This window comes from Spea bombifrons, chromosome 7, assembly GCF_027358695.1.
Source record: "Spea bombifrons isolate aSpeBom1 chromosome 7, aSpeBom1.2.pri, whole genome shotgun sequence".
Classification (NCBI taxonomy): Eukaryota; Metazoa; Chordata; class Amphibia; order Anura; family Pelobatidae; genus Spea; species Spea bombifrons.
Window position 1 is genome coordinate 21,939,125 of NC_071093.1, and position 16,118 is coordinate 21,955,242.

Genomic DNA, 16,118 nt, shown 5'->3' on the forward strand with positions numbered 1-16,118 from the left:
TAAGGGTAGAAAACCAGTGTTGGTAGATCCCTCAGAATACGGTGATTTGGGATTTGTATGTCCAGTAGAGGCAATTTCTACAGAAATACAATGGCCATATACTGGTAATAACCAATGTCTTAAAGAGATAGTACAAAAATTTCCTTTACTTTGGGCGCAAAGTAAAAATGAATGTGGGAAATTCAAAGATGTAATGATTGATATACAGGGACCTGATCCTCCAGCTCAGCGACAATACAGGTTTCCACCAGAAGCAATAAATTCAATTGCAAGTGTGGTAAATGATCTGGAACAAAGAGGGGTGGTAAGGAAATCAAACAGTCCATGCAACAACCCTTTATGGCCTGTTAAAAAACTGATGATTCATGGAGATTAACTATTGATTTAAGAGTATTAAACAAATACACACCAGCTTCAGCACATGTGGTAGCAGATACTCCAGATATGATGTCACGACTACAGGAAAATGCTGAAGTTTTTACTGTGTTAGATGTGAGTAATGGTTTCTTTTCAGTACCTCTCACACAGAGCTGTCAGTATAAATTTGCTTTTACTTTTCAGAATCAGCAATATGTGTTTACTGTTTTACCCCAAGGATTTCACAGTTCACCAACTTATTTTCACCAGGCATTGGCATTTGTCTAAATTTTCTAAACCAGAATGCTTGCTACAATATGTTGACGACATGCTTCTGCAAACTGAAACTGAAGAAGAACATTTGATTCTTTTGACTGAATTATTTTCTCTGTTGTAGGAATCTGGGTTAAAATTGAACACACGTAAGGTGAAACTGATGCAACCAGAAGTACAATACTTAGGGGTTCATATTGGTCCAGGACATAGAAAGCCAGTACAGGAAAGAATTAAAACAATTGCTTCACTTCCAGTACCAACATCACTTAAGGCATTAAGACAGTTTTTGGGATTGATGAATTTTTCCAGGGAATTCATTGAAGGATTTGCTGAAATATGACCTGTTAAAGGATAATGAATCTTGTTTTGGTCCATGGCAGGAAGAGCATCAAAATTCTTTTGAGGTTCTTAAACAAGATCTGCCAAGGGCACCTACTTTAGCTACCATACATCCTACTGCACCTTTTGCTATTCAAGTACATACGTCTGAGACGGCTGTCTCAGCAGTACTTTTACAATTGCAACAAGAAACATGGAGAATTGTAGGGTACTTCTCCAAGGTTCTTTCCCCAGTGGAAAGAGGATTGGATGTTTGTGCAAGGCATTTAGTTGGAGTGCATTTTGCTGTAATGCCATCTGAGCACATAGTGGGGTTTAACGATATCACTCTCCAAACACCACCAGGTGTTTCAAATCAGAGATTTTCACAGTGGTTGTTGGCATTGTCTTCTAAAAGCATCACGGTGGATCATAAGGCTAAGTATGTGCTTCCACAACTTATGCAATATGAAGGTAAACCACATGAGTGTATTGTAAACTTAGAAGATGATCTTCCTTCGGTTTTCAGAAAGGAGGTAGGAAAATTTGATGAATCTGGATTTGTTGATGGGTCCAGATTTTGTTCAGATGGAAAGTATTACACAGGATATTCTATTTGGTATCCAGAAAGAGGGTATTCAATTGAACATAAATTGCCAGGACACTTCTCAGCACAAAGAGCAGAATTGGAAGCTTTAAAAACTGCATTGGAGATTGAGGACAAAGAAAGTAAAGGCCCCCTAGTGATCTATAGTGATAGTTCATATGTAGTAAGATCATTGACAGAACATTTACCAATATGGAAAAGAAGAGGCTTTGTAGATGCTTCAAACAAAGTGTTAACACACAAAGATTCACTTGAAGCTATATTTGAACTTGCTTCTCAAGTTCCAGAATTTCATGCCATAGTTAAAGTACCAGCACATAGAAAGGACAAAGATTTTCACAGTGTAGGGAATGAAACAGCTGACATGTTAGCCAAACGGGCAGCTTTAACAGGTGAACCCGTATACCAAACTGAGCCTGTAGTCATAGCATTGGTAAAAAAAAGGCAAGTACGCAGTCTCCCTCATTTGCAGAGTGTTACACTATTAGCAGTTGTGTGAATAAATATGTATATGGACACGTGTATGCGGGTGTATGGATGTACATGTGTGTAGATATGCATATGTAGGTATGTATGTGTATGTGTATATATACACATACATACCTATATATGTGTATATATATATATCATGGTTTCTGTTAATACTAGTTAAATCAAGATGCATGGGAGGTGGCCGGGAATGATAAATATTTGGGAAACCTTTTGTTTTAGTTTAGATAACACTGATATGCGTGATGAAGGGTGTGTGGAAGAAAGACAGGTTTTCGCATAAAATAGATTGTAAAAATAGAGTGTCATGTCAATAATCAGATCAGGAGATCTTTGGGTTTTACTGCCCCATGATTGTAAAGACCCCAGGGTGTGGTGTTGGCCAAAGGGAATCACTTCAAAGGGTAACTACGGCAACCACAGGGTCCAATCAGGGATCTCCCAGTAGACTCAATTGGGACCCTCTAGTATATCAAGGGACAGGTAGTGAAAGGAGGAGAGGAGGAGGAGAGAAAGTAAAGAGACAAAGTAACATCACTAACCTGGAGCTCTCAGGGAAGGTAACTATGAACATGCATGTTTGAATATTGTAAATAGGAACTTATATATATGTATTTGTTGTAAGTGTGTCAATTAATGTGGGGATTATTGTTATTTGTATTGTTTTATATTTGGAACGTTCTAGTAAAAGTTTGTATTGTTGTATCATAGCCGCATTGTGGATTCTTGGATATCCTGTTGTTGTTTCCAAAATATTCTGTTGCATTCTGGAAGAAGCGAAAGTTTTCAGTTCAAACCTTAGAAGTTAGAAGAGATAGAACAGGGATTGTTTAACTTAATAAGCCAGTGGGTGGGTTTATCGGTGCATATTTCATAAGTGTATCCATATACCCATTCACCTGGATAAGTGTAGTTATTGTAGCTAGAAAACACATTAGCCTTCAGGAGATATATCCAAATACATATTGTGATTTCATTGATATGTTTGGATGTATCTGTTGTTGGATCAGTTGTAATCTTAAGCACATAACACATTTATAAGTCTTTTAGATGGTATGCTGTAGATAAAGCATTAATCCATCTGATTGATATTTTAATAACACAATTCCCTAGTTCCCTCAAAAGAAAACTTAACATTGGCGACCACGAAGGGACTGAAAATCTTTTGTATTTTTCCAGGATCAACACCTAGCTTTGTTGTATGACATTGAAGGGCTTTGGAGGGTTTCAGGCTGAAGCAGCCAACCACCAGTAACAGGGTCACTTTGTTGGTTTATGGTTTTAAATATTAAAAGAAGCTGCTGCATTAAGTTTTGAAGGTGGAAAAATAATGTTGGATAATTTCAGAAGAGCTAGCGAACACTGAAAAGAGGACAAGTAAGACCACTGGATGTTTTGTTTTATTTTTGTTAAAAACCCAAAGGTCAAAGAGCCTGGTTTTTAGTTTTATTTTAAAAGGTGAAAGAACCTATTTTTTTTTTGTTGATGTTTTGTTTTATTTTGTTAAAAACCCAAAAGGTAAAACCCCTGGGTGTTATTTTTATTTTTTATTTTAAAGGTGAAACAGCCTATTTTTGTTTTTTTAAAAAAGTGAAAGAACCTATTTTTGTTTTAAAGGTAAAAGCCTATTTTTGTTTTATTTTGTTTTGTTGCTTAAAGGTAAAAGCATATTTTTGTTTTATTTTGTTTTGTTGCTTAAAGGTAAAAGCCTATTTTTGTTTTATTTTGATTTTGTTATCCGTAAAGTTAAAAGGACTTATGGTTTTCTTTTATTTGGTTTCTATTGGTTAGCCTATAATTTTGTAACTTTGGAGTAATTGATTTGGTTTTATTTTGATCTTAAATTCGGATTTTGGTTTTAATGCCATTGTAATCTGGATGAATAATTAGTTTAAAAAAAATTAGTTTGGCGGTAGCTTTGATTTGAGTAAATATGGAAGCAGTTTCACAATTAGAAAGTTTTGTTATCAAATATATTGATGAACACAAAAGTTCAGAGTTTGCTTGTGAGACAAAATTACAAAATGATCTTTGGGCCTATGTCCAGGAGCTTTTTGATACAGAGGTTACTACCTCAAAGAAATTGAAAAAGAAAAATAAGAAAGGCATGGCAGTGGCTAGTCTCTTTGCTGCATGCCTCGCAATGAAGGGCAGATTAAGTGAGTGTCAGCGAACCCTTCAAGAAGTAAAAAAAGAAAATGAAATTGTTAAAAAAGAAAATAGTGATTATAAAGTAATGCTGACAGAGAGCCAGACTGAGCAGAAACGTCTTAAAGACATGCACATCCAGCTCAGTTCTGCGGGGCAAGATAAGTCTATAGACCATGCCCCATGTAGAGAAAGAGAGATTGAGTTGTTAAAATCACTTGTTGTTTTAAAAGAACAAAACATGATGCTTCAGGAATTGAAATGTAAACCATCTGCTCCTACATGCGCATATGTAATGAATGATTGGGAGGAGCCCTACCCAGACACTTGGGACAATGATTCTACTGAATCAAACAATTGTGTACCAGTTGCATTAGGGGAAGTTATTAACCAGCACAGTAGGGGAGAATGTTCCATATTGATAGAACAACAGAATGTTGAGAATGGGCAGGCTGACACAATGAAAACCCCTGTCTCCATAAGAACATGTCTGTTTCCTTCTACAGGAGGAAATGATACAATTTTGGGTTATGACAGTACAGGTAGAACATTATATAATGTACCAATTCATAATCAACCCTTACAACCTTTAGAAGGCCCATACTGCCCAGGGGAAGATAACACTCCCTACAATCCAAAGTGGATAAAAAGGTCACAGCCTCAAAACAGGTTTTTCTGGGTTAGACTTGAATGGAAAGGAGGAGGAAGGGACTTTTCTCATACCTGGTATCAAAACAAAAGGTATAGAGAACAAAACACTCCTTCCTATTTTGAATTAACTTACCATCAACTAAGAGAACAATTAAAAGAGATGGAATTAAAAACCAAGGACCAGGCAGGTGATTTAAAGGCTTCCCAGCATCACCTGGTCCCATCTTAATCAATGACGGGAACAGGCTCCCAAATATGTTGCACCTATAACTCTGGATAGGTGTGGGCGCCCTCAAGTATCAGCAGTGATAAGGGGCCATCAGTGCAAAATGATACTTGATACAGGAGCTGCCATTTCCATTTTTCATACTCAAGAATCACCAGTATCCTCAGGGGAACCATTATGTCTTCAAAGTTTTGCAGGAAATAATGTAGAGGCAGCATTATCCAAACCTTTAGACATCAGAATTGGGAATTTGTCGGCAAAACAACCATTAGCCTTAATGTCACTTCCAAATGAGACTTGTTTGTTAGGATCTGATTTTTTGGTAACTAATGGATGCATGTTGGATTTGACTAACCTCATGTTGTTACAAAGTTCTCCCAAAACAGGTACCAGGACGGTGGTAATTCCAGATTCACATGCAATAGCAGCCATCAAACTAAATGATGTTAAATATGATTTGTTAAAACTAACAGAGAACCATCCAGACAAAGAAGTATTAGAAGCCATTTTAGGAAAACATTCCAAAATGAGGGATCACTTAACCAAATTCTCTTCCCACAAGAATCTTTTGCAAAATGTGGATGATTTACTCCTAGCGACTAGTTATAAACAGCAACGTATACAACTGGATGAACTTCGAGGAATCCTGAAAGAGGCTGGAGTGAAGGGTAACCCTACAAAAGCTCAGATATCACGTGAGTCTGTATCATTTTTAGGAATTTCCATCACATCAGATGGTCGAGCAGTGGCGTCAGACAAGGTAAAATCCATCCTTTGTTTACCTCTACCTGTCAGTATTCCTACTATAAGATCTTTTCTAAGACTAGTAAACTACTTGATATGTTTTATTATCAATGGCGCAAACATTTTCACACGTACCTGGAGTATGCAAGATAAAGGCACATTCAACACATTTACCACATTGGGAACTAAATGTGACTGCTGACTTACTAGCAAAACAGGGAGCACAAGGGGGCGACATGCCAGAAACAAATACTGTGTGCCCCGCTGTTTGTGCCGTAACTAAGCTAACACCAGATATATCAGAAGTTCAAATACAGGACCCCGAGATTAAAAAGAAATTGACAAATTAACAGTTTGACCTAACAGAAGGGAAAATATAGAGAATATACAGGACGTGGTAATCATGACTGTCTCTTAAAATTTTTTGTTTGTCTCATATACAGGAAGATGAGAGCCGTGTGCATCCTGGTCATATACGTGGGCGTGGTTGCATGTCAACAACCCGTCATAAGAATCAATAAAGACAAAGATCCAGTATTCTGCGATGAGGGAGAAGCAGTCTTCCTCCCTGTCTATGTGCAAAGAACAAAAGATCATAAAATCTCTTGGTGGGGGCCTGCTGACAAGTAGATGGCGTGGACCAATGGAAAGGTTGGGGAAGCTCCGACTTACAAAGATAGAGTCACCGTTTTTCCGAATGGGTCACTGTTGCTCCATGACGCACGCCTTGAGGATACTGGGAAGTGGGCATATTATTTTATCGTGAACCTTGGCTCACAAAACGCAGAGTCTCAGGTACCTGGAACGATTTATCTCAGGGTATACCCTAGAGCAAAGTCATCAACTGTCCATGCAACGGTAGCAACAACAACCATGGGACACAAAACAAACATATCCATGGAATGCCCGGTAACACAGGAAGGGCCCACAAGTGGCCTCACGGCTACCTCCATTCATGGAACTTTGTATAATAATGTGAAATTCATACATGTACCGGTGGTGTTAAATTTGTCTAAGTGGGATATGGCGGAATTCGGGTTTTGTGAAAGAAGTAATGTGTCTTTGTTTTATTCGTCATTATTAGCCGATTTAGTTTCATCCTATGCACGCAGGACTCAAGATCCCTTCACAGGGCAGGAGGTTTCCCATCTAAAAGGTACTCATAGGCTGAGGTGAGTAAGGAGTCTGGAGGGAATAATTGGGACAGCCACGGGACTTTTTGGGTCAGGGATGTCCATTTGGAATAGGGCAGATTTAAAGGCAATACGGGCTCATATCAATAAATTTGAACAACAAGAAGGAAAGCACGTTTTGAAACCTGTCCTGCAGGGGATCGAGGGTCTTGCAGCAGAGGAAACTTTTACAATATTGAACATGCATGACATAGCAAAATTGTTTTCCAGAACGCAAGTAAAACTGAATGCGCTCATAGAAGAAAACAATCAGAGAGTTACAGAAAACAAAGAAGGGCGAGAGATTGTATGTACAGCCTATGGGAGCTTTGTTTTGAATAAAATAAGTAATATTATAAGGGATATACAGTCAGGGAAAATTCCAGATATATTGAAGGATAGGGACCTCACCCACTGGTACTGTCCTCAGGGGTACTATAGCAACAGGAACTGTACACCTCTACCGGTAACAGTAATCCGTAATCTGGGTATTGTCACACCGCATCCGATTGGAGGTGCGCACCCTTGCAGTGGAAATCATACCAATTGTTCAATTAACGGCTTGTATGTGTCTTTTACCATGTCAATACCGATCTTCAACCCAAGTGAAGATATGGTCAGCACGCTGGCATCTGTAAGATCTATCGGATATTTGGAGAAGAATATTTACAAGGAAAGATTGAATGTGCCAAAACTATTGGCGAAAGTTCAAGGGAATTGGAAGGTGCCTAACACAGCATGTTGTGTTAGTAAAGACAATCAGTACTTGTGTCGCTGTGATGTATTCAAGATCATCACTCCAATATGTGGCCTAAGTCAAAGTGAGGTCATAACAGGAGAAGAAAAGTTAAAGGGCACCAACAATCCGGTTCCAGAACCCAGAACCAAAACCAGGATGGAAACCAACACGACAACAAAGATAACCAATACTATAACCGGGAACGGATGCCCAATCCAACTGACCAAATGGAGAACACCAACGGTAAAAGTCACATACAACCATGAAGGGCAATATTGTGTGGTGACCAATGTCGGGGAGTATCTCTATGGGGATCAGCGGTGTCCTATACACAGACCAAATTTTTGCTTTACACCTCATGAGTACACTAGCATTGGGGGGGTCGTTATTACACCAATCCCTATCTATAAGAATGATATGTACCTCGACAGTGTACCAGACAATATCCAACCAGAAAGATATGTCCCTGTATTTAACATCCACATAGACCCACTGTCCCTGAATTTACATAAATTGTTAGAAAGAAAGGATACCCATCTAATCCAAATAAGCAATAATATAGAGAAGGCAGGAGTGGAGTTGAATGAATTGTTACATGATGGTGATGTGAGCTTGGTTTTAACAAATACTTGGATGGAAGTTGGTTTGCGAGGACTGCTAATAGGACAAGTGGTTGTGTTAATGGTGGTAATCGGTATGGTCATCTATTTAAACAAGGTTTTTAACATCCAAAGACAGAAGATGCAAATGTTAATTGAATTTAGGCAGAAACAATTATTGTCTAATGTGTGACCATGCATCAAGTTGAATGGTCACAAGGGGGCGACTGTTACACTATTAGCAGTTGTGTGAATAAATATGTATATGGACACGTGTATGCGGGTGTATGGATGTACATGTGTGTAGATATGCATATGTAGGTATGTATGTGTATATATATATATATATATATATATATCATGGTTTCTGTTAATACTAGTTAAATCAAGATGCATGGGAGGTGGCCGGGAATGATAAATATTTGGGAAACCTTTTGTTTTAGTTTAGATAACACTGATATGCGTGATGAAGGGTGTGTGGAAGAAAGACAGGTTTTCGCATAAAATAGATTGTAAAAATAGAGTGTCATGTCAATAATCAGATCAGGAGATCTTTGGGTTTTACTGCCCCATGATTGTAAAGACCCCAGGGTGTGGTGTTGGCCAAAGGGAATCACTTCAAAGGGTAACTACGGCAACCACAGGGTCCAATCAGGGATCTCCCAGTAGACTCAATTGGGACCCTCTAGTATATCAAGGGACAGGTAGTGAAAGGAGGAGATGAGGAGGAGAGAAAGTAAAGAGACAAAGTAACATCACTAACCTGGAGCTCTCAGGGAAGGTAACTATGAACATGCATGTTTGAATATTGTAAATAGGAACTTATATATATGTATTTGTTGTAAGTCTGTCAATTAATGTGGGGATTATTGTTATTGTACTGTTATTTGTATTGTTTTATATTTGGAACGTTCTAGTAAAAGTTTGTATTGTTGTATCATAGCCGCTGTCACGAGCTGAGGACACAGATAGATAAGGAGCCCAGGTGCAGGGGATACGAGGGGCTCTGTCTGTACCCCACGATGCATGACGGCCTGGGGTTGTTACAGACAGGCGCAGGAATGAACCACAGACAGAAGATCAGGTTTAAGAGCTGTATTGCATGTGATGGTACAACAATAATTGAACAAGGAATGTCACTTGGCAGGAAGCCCTCTTGCGGGGCACACGGCAGACAAGCCCTCTTGCGGGGCACACGGCAGACAAGCCCTCTGGCGGGGCACACGGCAGACAAGCCCTCTGGCGGGGCACACGGCAGACAAGCCCTCTTGCGGGGCACACGGCAGACAAGCCCTCTTGCGGGGCACACGGCAGACAAGCCCTCTTGCGGGGCACACGGCAGATAAGCCCACTTGCGGGGCACACGGCAGACAAGCCCTCTTGCGGGGCACACGGCAGACAAGCCCTCTTGCGGGGCACACGGCAGACAAGCCCTCTTGCGGGGCACACGGCAGACAAGCCCTCTTGCGGGGCACACGGCAGACAAGCCCTCTTGCGGGGCACACGGCAGACAAGCCCTCTTGCGGGGCACACGGCAGACAAGCCCTCTTTCGGGGCACACGGCAGACAAGCCCTCTTTCGGGGCACACGGCAGACAAGCCCTCTTGCGGGGCACACGGCAGACAAGCCCTCTTTCGGGGCACATGGCTGGCCGCAACTCAGGAACACGGCAGGTTGCCCACTTGCAGGGCACACGGCAGGTTGCCCACTTACAGGTTACTCGACTTGGGAGTCCACTTACTGGGGCGCTGGCCGCAACTCAGGAACATGGCAGGTTGCCCACTTGCAGGGCACACGGCAGGTTGCCCACTTGCAGGGTACTCTACTTGGGAGTCCACTTAGTGGGGCGCAGGCCGCAACTCAGGAACATGGCAGGTTGCCCACTTGCAGGGCACACGGCAGGTTGCCCACTTACAGGGTACTCGACTTTGGAGTCCACTTACTGGGGCGCTGGCCGCAACTCAGGAACATGGCAGGTTGCCCACTTGCAGGGCACACAGCAGGTTGCCCACTTGCAGGGTACTCTACTTGGGAGTCCACTTAGTGGGGCGCAGGCCGCAACTCAGGAACACGGCAGGTACTGGAGCAAGGCAGGTTCTGGAGCAAGGCAGGTTCTGGAACCACTCAGGAATCAAACAGGTAGTCCTTTGACTTCAATGTCAAGGCCCAGACTGCAGGGCTGGGCAGGCTTATAAAGGCTGTGATAATCAGGTAAGCAACTGCAGCTGGACCTGATAATTGGTTTGAGTGGTTCTGAAATGCAAGGGCGGCCACTAGTGGCTGGAAACATGAAATGAGCAACATAAAATATAAACAAGTCCAGTCAGCGCATGGGGAAACGTGACATACCCCCACCGCAAGGAGCAGCCTCCGGATGCTCCCAGACCTGTGGTCTCATCATCTTTCCTTGTGTCTGGGTCTTGGTGTTCACCACTAATTCCACGTTGCAGGTATCCCCGCGGACTCCTTGTATGGGCCTTGACATTCTGTCACGAGCTGAGGACACAGATAGATAAGGAGCCCAGGTGCAGGGGATACGAGGGGCTCTGTCTGTACCCCACGATGCATGACGGCCTGGGGTTGTTACAGACAGGCGCAGGAATGAACCACAGACAGAAGATCAGGTTTAAGAGCTGTATTGCATGTGATGGTACAACAATAATTGAACAAGGAATGTCACTTGGCAGGAAGCCCTCTTGCGGAGCACACGGCAGACAAGCCCTCTTGCGGGGCACACGGCAGACAAGCCCTCTTGCGGGGCACACGGCAGACAAGCCCTCTTGCGGGGCACACGGCAGACAAGCCCTCTTGCGGGGCACACGGCAGACAAGCCCTCTTGCGGGGCACACGGCAGACAAGCCCTCTTGCGGGGCACACGGCAGACAAGCCCTCTTGCGGGGCACACGGCAGACAAGCCCTCTTGCGGGGCACACGGCAGACAAGCCCTCTTGCGGGGCACACGGCAGACAAGCCCTCTTGCGGGGCACACGGCAGACAAGCCCTCTTGCGGGGCACACGGCAGACAAGCCCACTTGCGGGGCACTCGGCAGACAAGCCCACTTGCGGGGCACTCGGCAGACAAGCCCACTTGCGGGGCACACGGCAGACAAGCCCACTTGCGGGGCACACGGCAGACAAGCCCTCTTGCGGGGCACACGGCAGACAAGCCCTCTTGCGGGGCACACGGCAGACAAGCCCTCTTGCGGGGCACACGGCAGACAAGCCCTCTTGCGGGGCACACGGCAGACAAGCCCTCTTGCGGGGCACACGGCAGACAAGCCCTCTTGCGGGGCACACGGCAGACAAGCCCTCTTGCGGGGCACACGGCAGACAAGCCCTCTTGCGGGGCACACGGCAGACAAGCCCTCTTGCGGGGCACACGGCAGACAAGCCCTCTTGCGGGGCACACGGCAGACAAGCCCTCTTTCGGGGCACATGGCTAGCCGCAACTCAGGAACATGGCAGGTTGCCCACTTGCAGGGCACACGGCAGGTTGCCCACTTACAGGGTACTCGACTTTGGAGTCCACTTACTGGGGCGCTGGCCGCAACTCAGGAACATGGCAGGTTGCCCACTTGCAGGGCACACGGCAGGTTGCCCACTTGCAGGGTACTCTACTTGGGAGTCCACTTAGTGGGGCACAGGCCGCAACTCAGGAACATGGCAGGTTGCCCACTTGCAGGGCACACGGCAGGTTGCCCACTTACAGGGTACTCGACTTTGGAGTCCACTTACTGGGGCGCTGGCCGCAACTCAGGAACATGGCAGGTTGCCCACTTGCAGGGCACACAGCAGGTTGCCCACTTGCAGGGTACTCTACTTGGGAGTCCACTTAGTGGGGCGCAGGCCGCAACTCAGGAACACGGCAGGTACTGGAACAAGGCAGGTACTGGAACAAGGCAGGTACTGGAGCAAGGCAGGTACTGGAGCAAGGCAGGTACTGGAGCAAGGCAGGTTCTGGAGCAAGGCAGGTTCTGGAGCAAGGCAGGTTCTGGAGCAAGGCAGGTTCTGGAGCAAGGCAGGTTCTGGAGCAAGGCAGGTTCTGGAGCAAGGCAGGTTCTGGAGCAAGGCAGGAATCAAACAGGTAGTCCTTTGACTTCAATGTCAAGGCCCAGACTGCAGGGCTGGGCAGGCTTATAAAGGCTGTGATAATCAGGTAAGCAACTGCAGCTGGACCTGATAATTGGTTTGAGTGGTTCTGAAATGCAAGGGCGGCCACTAGTGGCTGGAAACATGAAATGAGCAACATAAAATATAAACAAGTCCAGTCAGCGCATGGGGAAACGTGACAGCCGCATTGTGGATTCTTGGATATCCTGTTGTTGTTTCCAAAATATTCTGTTGCATTCTGGAAGAAGCGAAAGTTTTCAGTTCAAACCTTAAAACTTAGAAGAGATAGAACAGGGATTGTTTAACTTAATAAGCCAGTGGGTGGGTTTATCGGTGCATATTTCATAAGTGTATCCATATACCCATTCACCTAGATAAGTGTAGTTATTGTAGCTAGAAAACACATTAGCCTTCAGGAGATATATCCAAATACATATTGTGATTTCATTGATATGTGTTTGGATGTATCTGTTGTTGGATCAGTTGTAATCTTAAGCACATAACACATTTATAAGTCTTTTAGATGGTATGCTGTAGATAAAGCATTAATCCATCTGATTGATATTTTAATAACACAATTCCCTAGTTCCCTCAAAAGAAAACTTAACACAGAGGAACAAGCAAAGGATCCATCCCTTGCTGCCTCTCGGGTTGATCCGAAACCTCCATTTGTTCATGAGAACGGGGTTTTGTGTCATGACCAAAATGGAGAATTACGTCCTGTTATGCCTGAACATTTGAAGACTTTCTTTACACAGTATAATCATGAAAGCCTAGGTCATATAGGACAAAAGAGGTTGTTAGAAGTATTAAAGGAGAAATTTTATTGGGAAAAAATGGAAGAAACAGTACAGCAAGTAGTGCAATCATGTCTCATCTGTGCACAGGTAAATCCTAGGCCCAAAGGACAAAAACCACCAATGCAACACATAGCACCAGCAGATGGTCCATGGTCTACATTGCAAATAGATTTCATAGGTCCATTACCAGCAGGAAAAAATGGGTTGAAATATGCCTTAGTGGTAGTAGATGTATTTTCTAAATGGGTAGAATGTATACCATTAAGGAAAGATGATTCTTTTTGTACAGCACAAGCTTTGTTGTGTCATATCTTCAGCAGATGGGGTTTTCCTAGAATGCTTGAATCCGATAGAGGTACTCATTTCACTGGTAAGGTTATGCAGTCTTTATGCGCAATTTTGGGAATAGACCAACTATTTCATGTTCCATATCACCCACAATCATCTGGTATTGTGGAACGTATGAACAGAACATTGAAATCAAGACTTGCAAAAATGTTACTTGACAAAGGTAATACGTGGGTAGAAGCTCTCCCAGCTGTTCTTATGGGTATTAGAGGTACAACATCATCAGCTACACAGTATACACCATTTGAACTTACGACTGGTAGAAAAATGCCACTTGCTTTCCCTCATGAACTATATTTGTCCACGCCACAAAAAGATGCTATTACTAAAACAAAATGGTTACAATTGTTGCAAGATAACTTAGCAGAGCTCCTTCCATTTGCAGCAACCCGTATGCAGAAAATGGCACCTCCAGATTTTTCAAAGTTTTCAAAGGGGGGTATGGTCATGATAAAAACTTTTAGGAAAACTGGTCCATGGGAGGCAAATTGGGAAGGCCCGTATAACATTATAGATACAATGGGCAAGATAATGTTAAAAGTTCAACGACCATTGGATAATGCGAGTAACAAACGCAGACAAAAATGTTTTTGGGTTAATTCTGATCAATGTAAATTGTATATAACTAAATATTGATATTGTATATTTTGTTTTCCCTAGTGTGTACAAAACAGATCCATGGGTGATGCAGACTCCAACAAAAGTTCCTTATGGCAAAGACATTTGACTTTCAAGAAGAGACAATCTTTTTTGTTTATAGCAGTTCTGATGATGACAATACTGATGATTGACTGTTTTAAGGAGGATCCACAAATTGAAGAAGATCTACAGATTCGACAACTAACTAGCCAAATAAACGAAACTCAAGTGTTCCCAGACATTATTAGAAAGAAGAGAGAAATGGATGATTTTAATGGTCATGTGTGTTTTGGTGTAATGAAAGGGTACTTATCAGTATGTAACATTAGAATTAACTTTACTAGACAAAGTAATGTAAGGTTAAATGTTACGATAGGGCCTAAACATTTATTTAGTTGGACTAAAGGGACCCACACACAAGATGATGATAAATTTGGGTCTTGGGATCATATTATAAATGAAGTAGCGTACTTGAGTGTAGTTATACATGGTGATGTGATAGTAAATTGGTCTGGAGATCTAGCACCAAATACTCCAGGTTTGACAGTAACTAAAGATGGAGAAACTAGAACGAAGGTATTATACACGGAACAAGTATGGTATAAATTTCTGCAACTAGGAACAATACTACAAAATAACATATCAAATACACCTATAGTATGGAAAATACAAGCATTTAGGGATTCAAAGTTTGTAAATGTGGAAATGGCAATAACTGTTACAGATTTGATTATTCCTAATATAGAAGTATTTCCTAATTCTATAGAGATCCTAGAAGGAAGGGATCAATTAGTGTTGACATGTAGTATTGAGTCGGTGTTATCTCCTGAGTCTTTAATGACATGGACTAAGGGTGATGAGTTCCTGGGAAGTTTTTCCAATGCAAATCCGAGTATGATACATAGAGGTCTAGTAGGTAGAGTAGAATGGTCTGAGAAGAGATTTACATATCATCAAGACCGGCCTACTCTCAATGACAATGGGAATTATCAGTGTTGTTTAAGATTGAAAAATTTTGAAAGGAAATGTGTAGATGTAAATGTTACTGTCATCTCACCAACAATATCTGTGTGTGAAAACAAAGTTTTTAAAGAATCAAGTCCATTTCAGGTAAACTATCTCCATTCCAAACCTCTCCTTTTAGATGGTAAATTTATAACAATAATTTGGAATTTTAATATATCAGAGTGGAAAATTTCATCTAGATTTCCACAATGCAAAAAATATTTATAAAATATGGAAAGAGGTGTTGATGACTGGTTGGGTAGAAATAATACAAATGTGAATAGGAAAAAGAGAAATGTAATACAAGGAATTTTAACAGGTGTAAATACAGTAGAAAGTATACTTAATACTATGGATATTAAGACACTAAAGTCTGATTTGGAAACTGCAGGGTTAATAGGAAGTAAAGAAACACATATTCAACAAGGTTTAAACAAAATCTTGGAGAATATGATAATAAAAACAGCTTCTGTGATAGGACCTGCAGTGCAACATCTCCAGGAAGCAACCATGGCTTTAATGACTAATGCTGATTTATCAGAAGTAGCCAGAGCTTGCTTGGAAATCCAAATTGAATATTCTACTGATTTCAAAATAATGGCACAAGCATTCCAAGGTGGTATTACTCCTCTAGGAATTCTACGTAGTTTACCTGAAAAATTTACATTTGCTCGAAATCATACTGATTTATGGGTAAATAAATGGTTAGGATGTAGTAATGAGGTACATCTTAATACCAATGGCAGGTAAAGAAGAAACATTATTCCCGATGAGAGTATTGGGAATACCTGTCAGTAGTACACAATTATTATTTTATAAATTAGAGTATCCTGATTTTGTTTTTTCCACAGATATGTCAGAACCTGAACAGTTAGACTTGTCTGCATGTT

At 42.1% G+C, this 16,118-nt stretch overlaps 1 protein-coding gene across 1 annotated transcript in view; it reads left to right on the forward strand.

The window, feature by feature from the left end:
* Positions 1–15,625, forward strand: part of LOC128502141 (uncharacterized) — a 190,095-nt gene extending 174,470 nt beyond the window's left edge. The window contains exon 3 of the mRNA XM_053471867.1: positions 14,245–15,625. Within this exon, the coding sequence (XP_053327842.1) occupies positions 14,263–15,456 (1,194 nt within the window). The 5' untranslated portion in view covers positions 14,245–14,262 and the 3' untranslated portion in view covers positions 15,457–15,625. The remainder of the gene's footprint in view (positions 1–14,244) is intronic.
* The last annotated feature ends 493 nt before the right edge of the window (positions 15,626–16,118 follow it).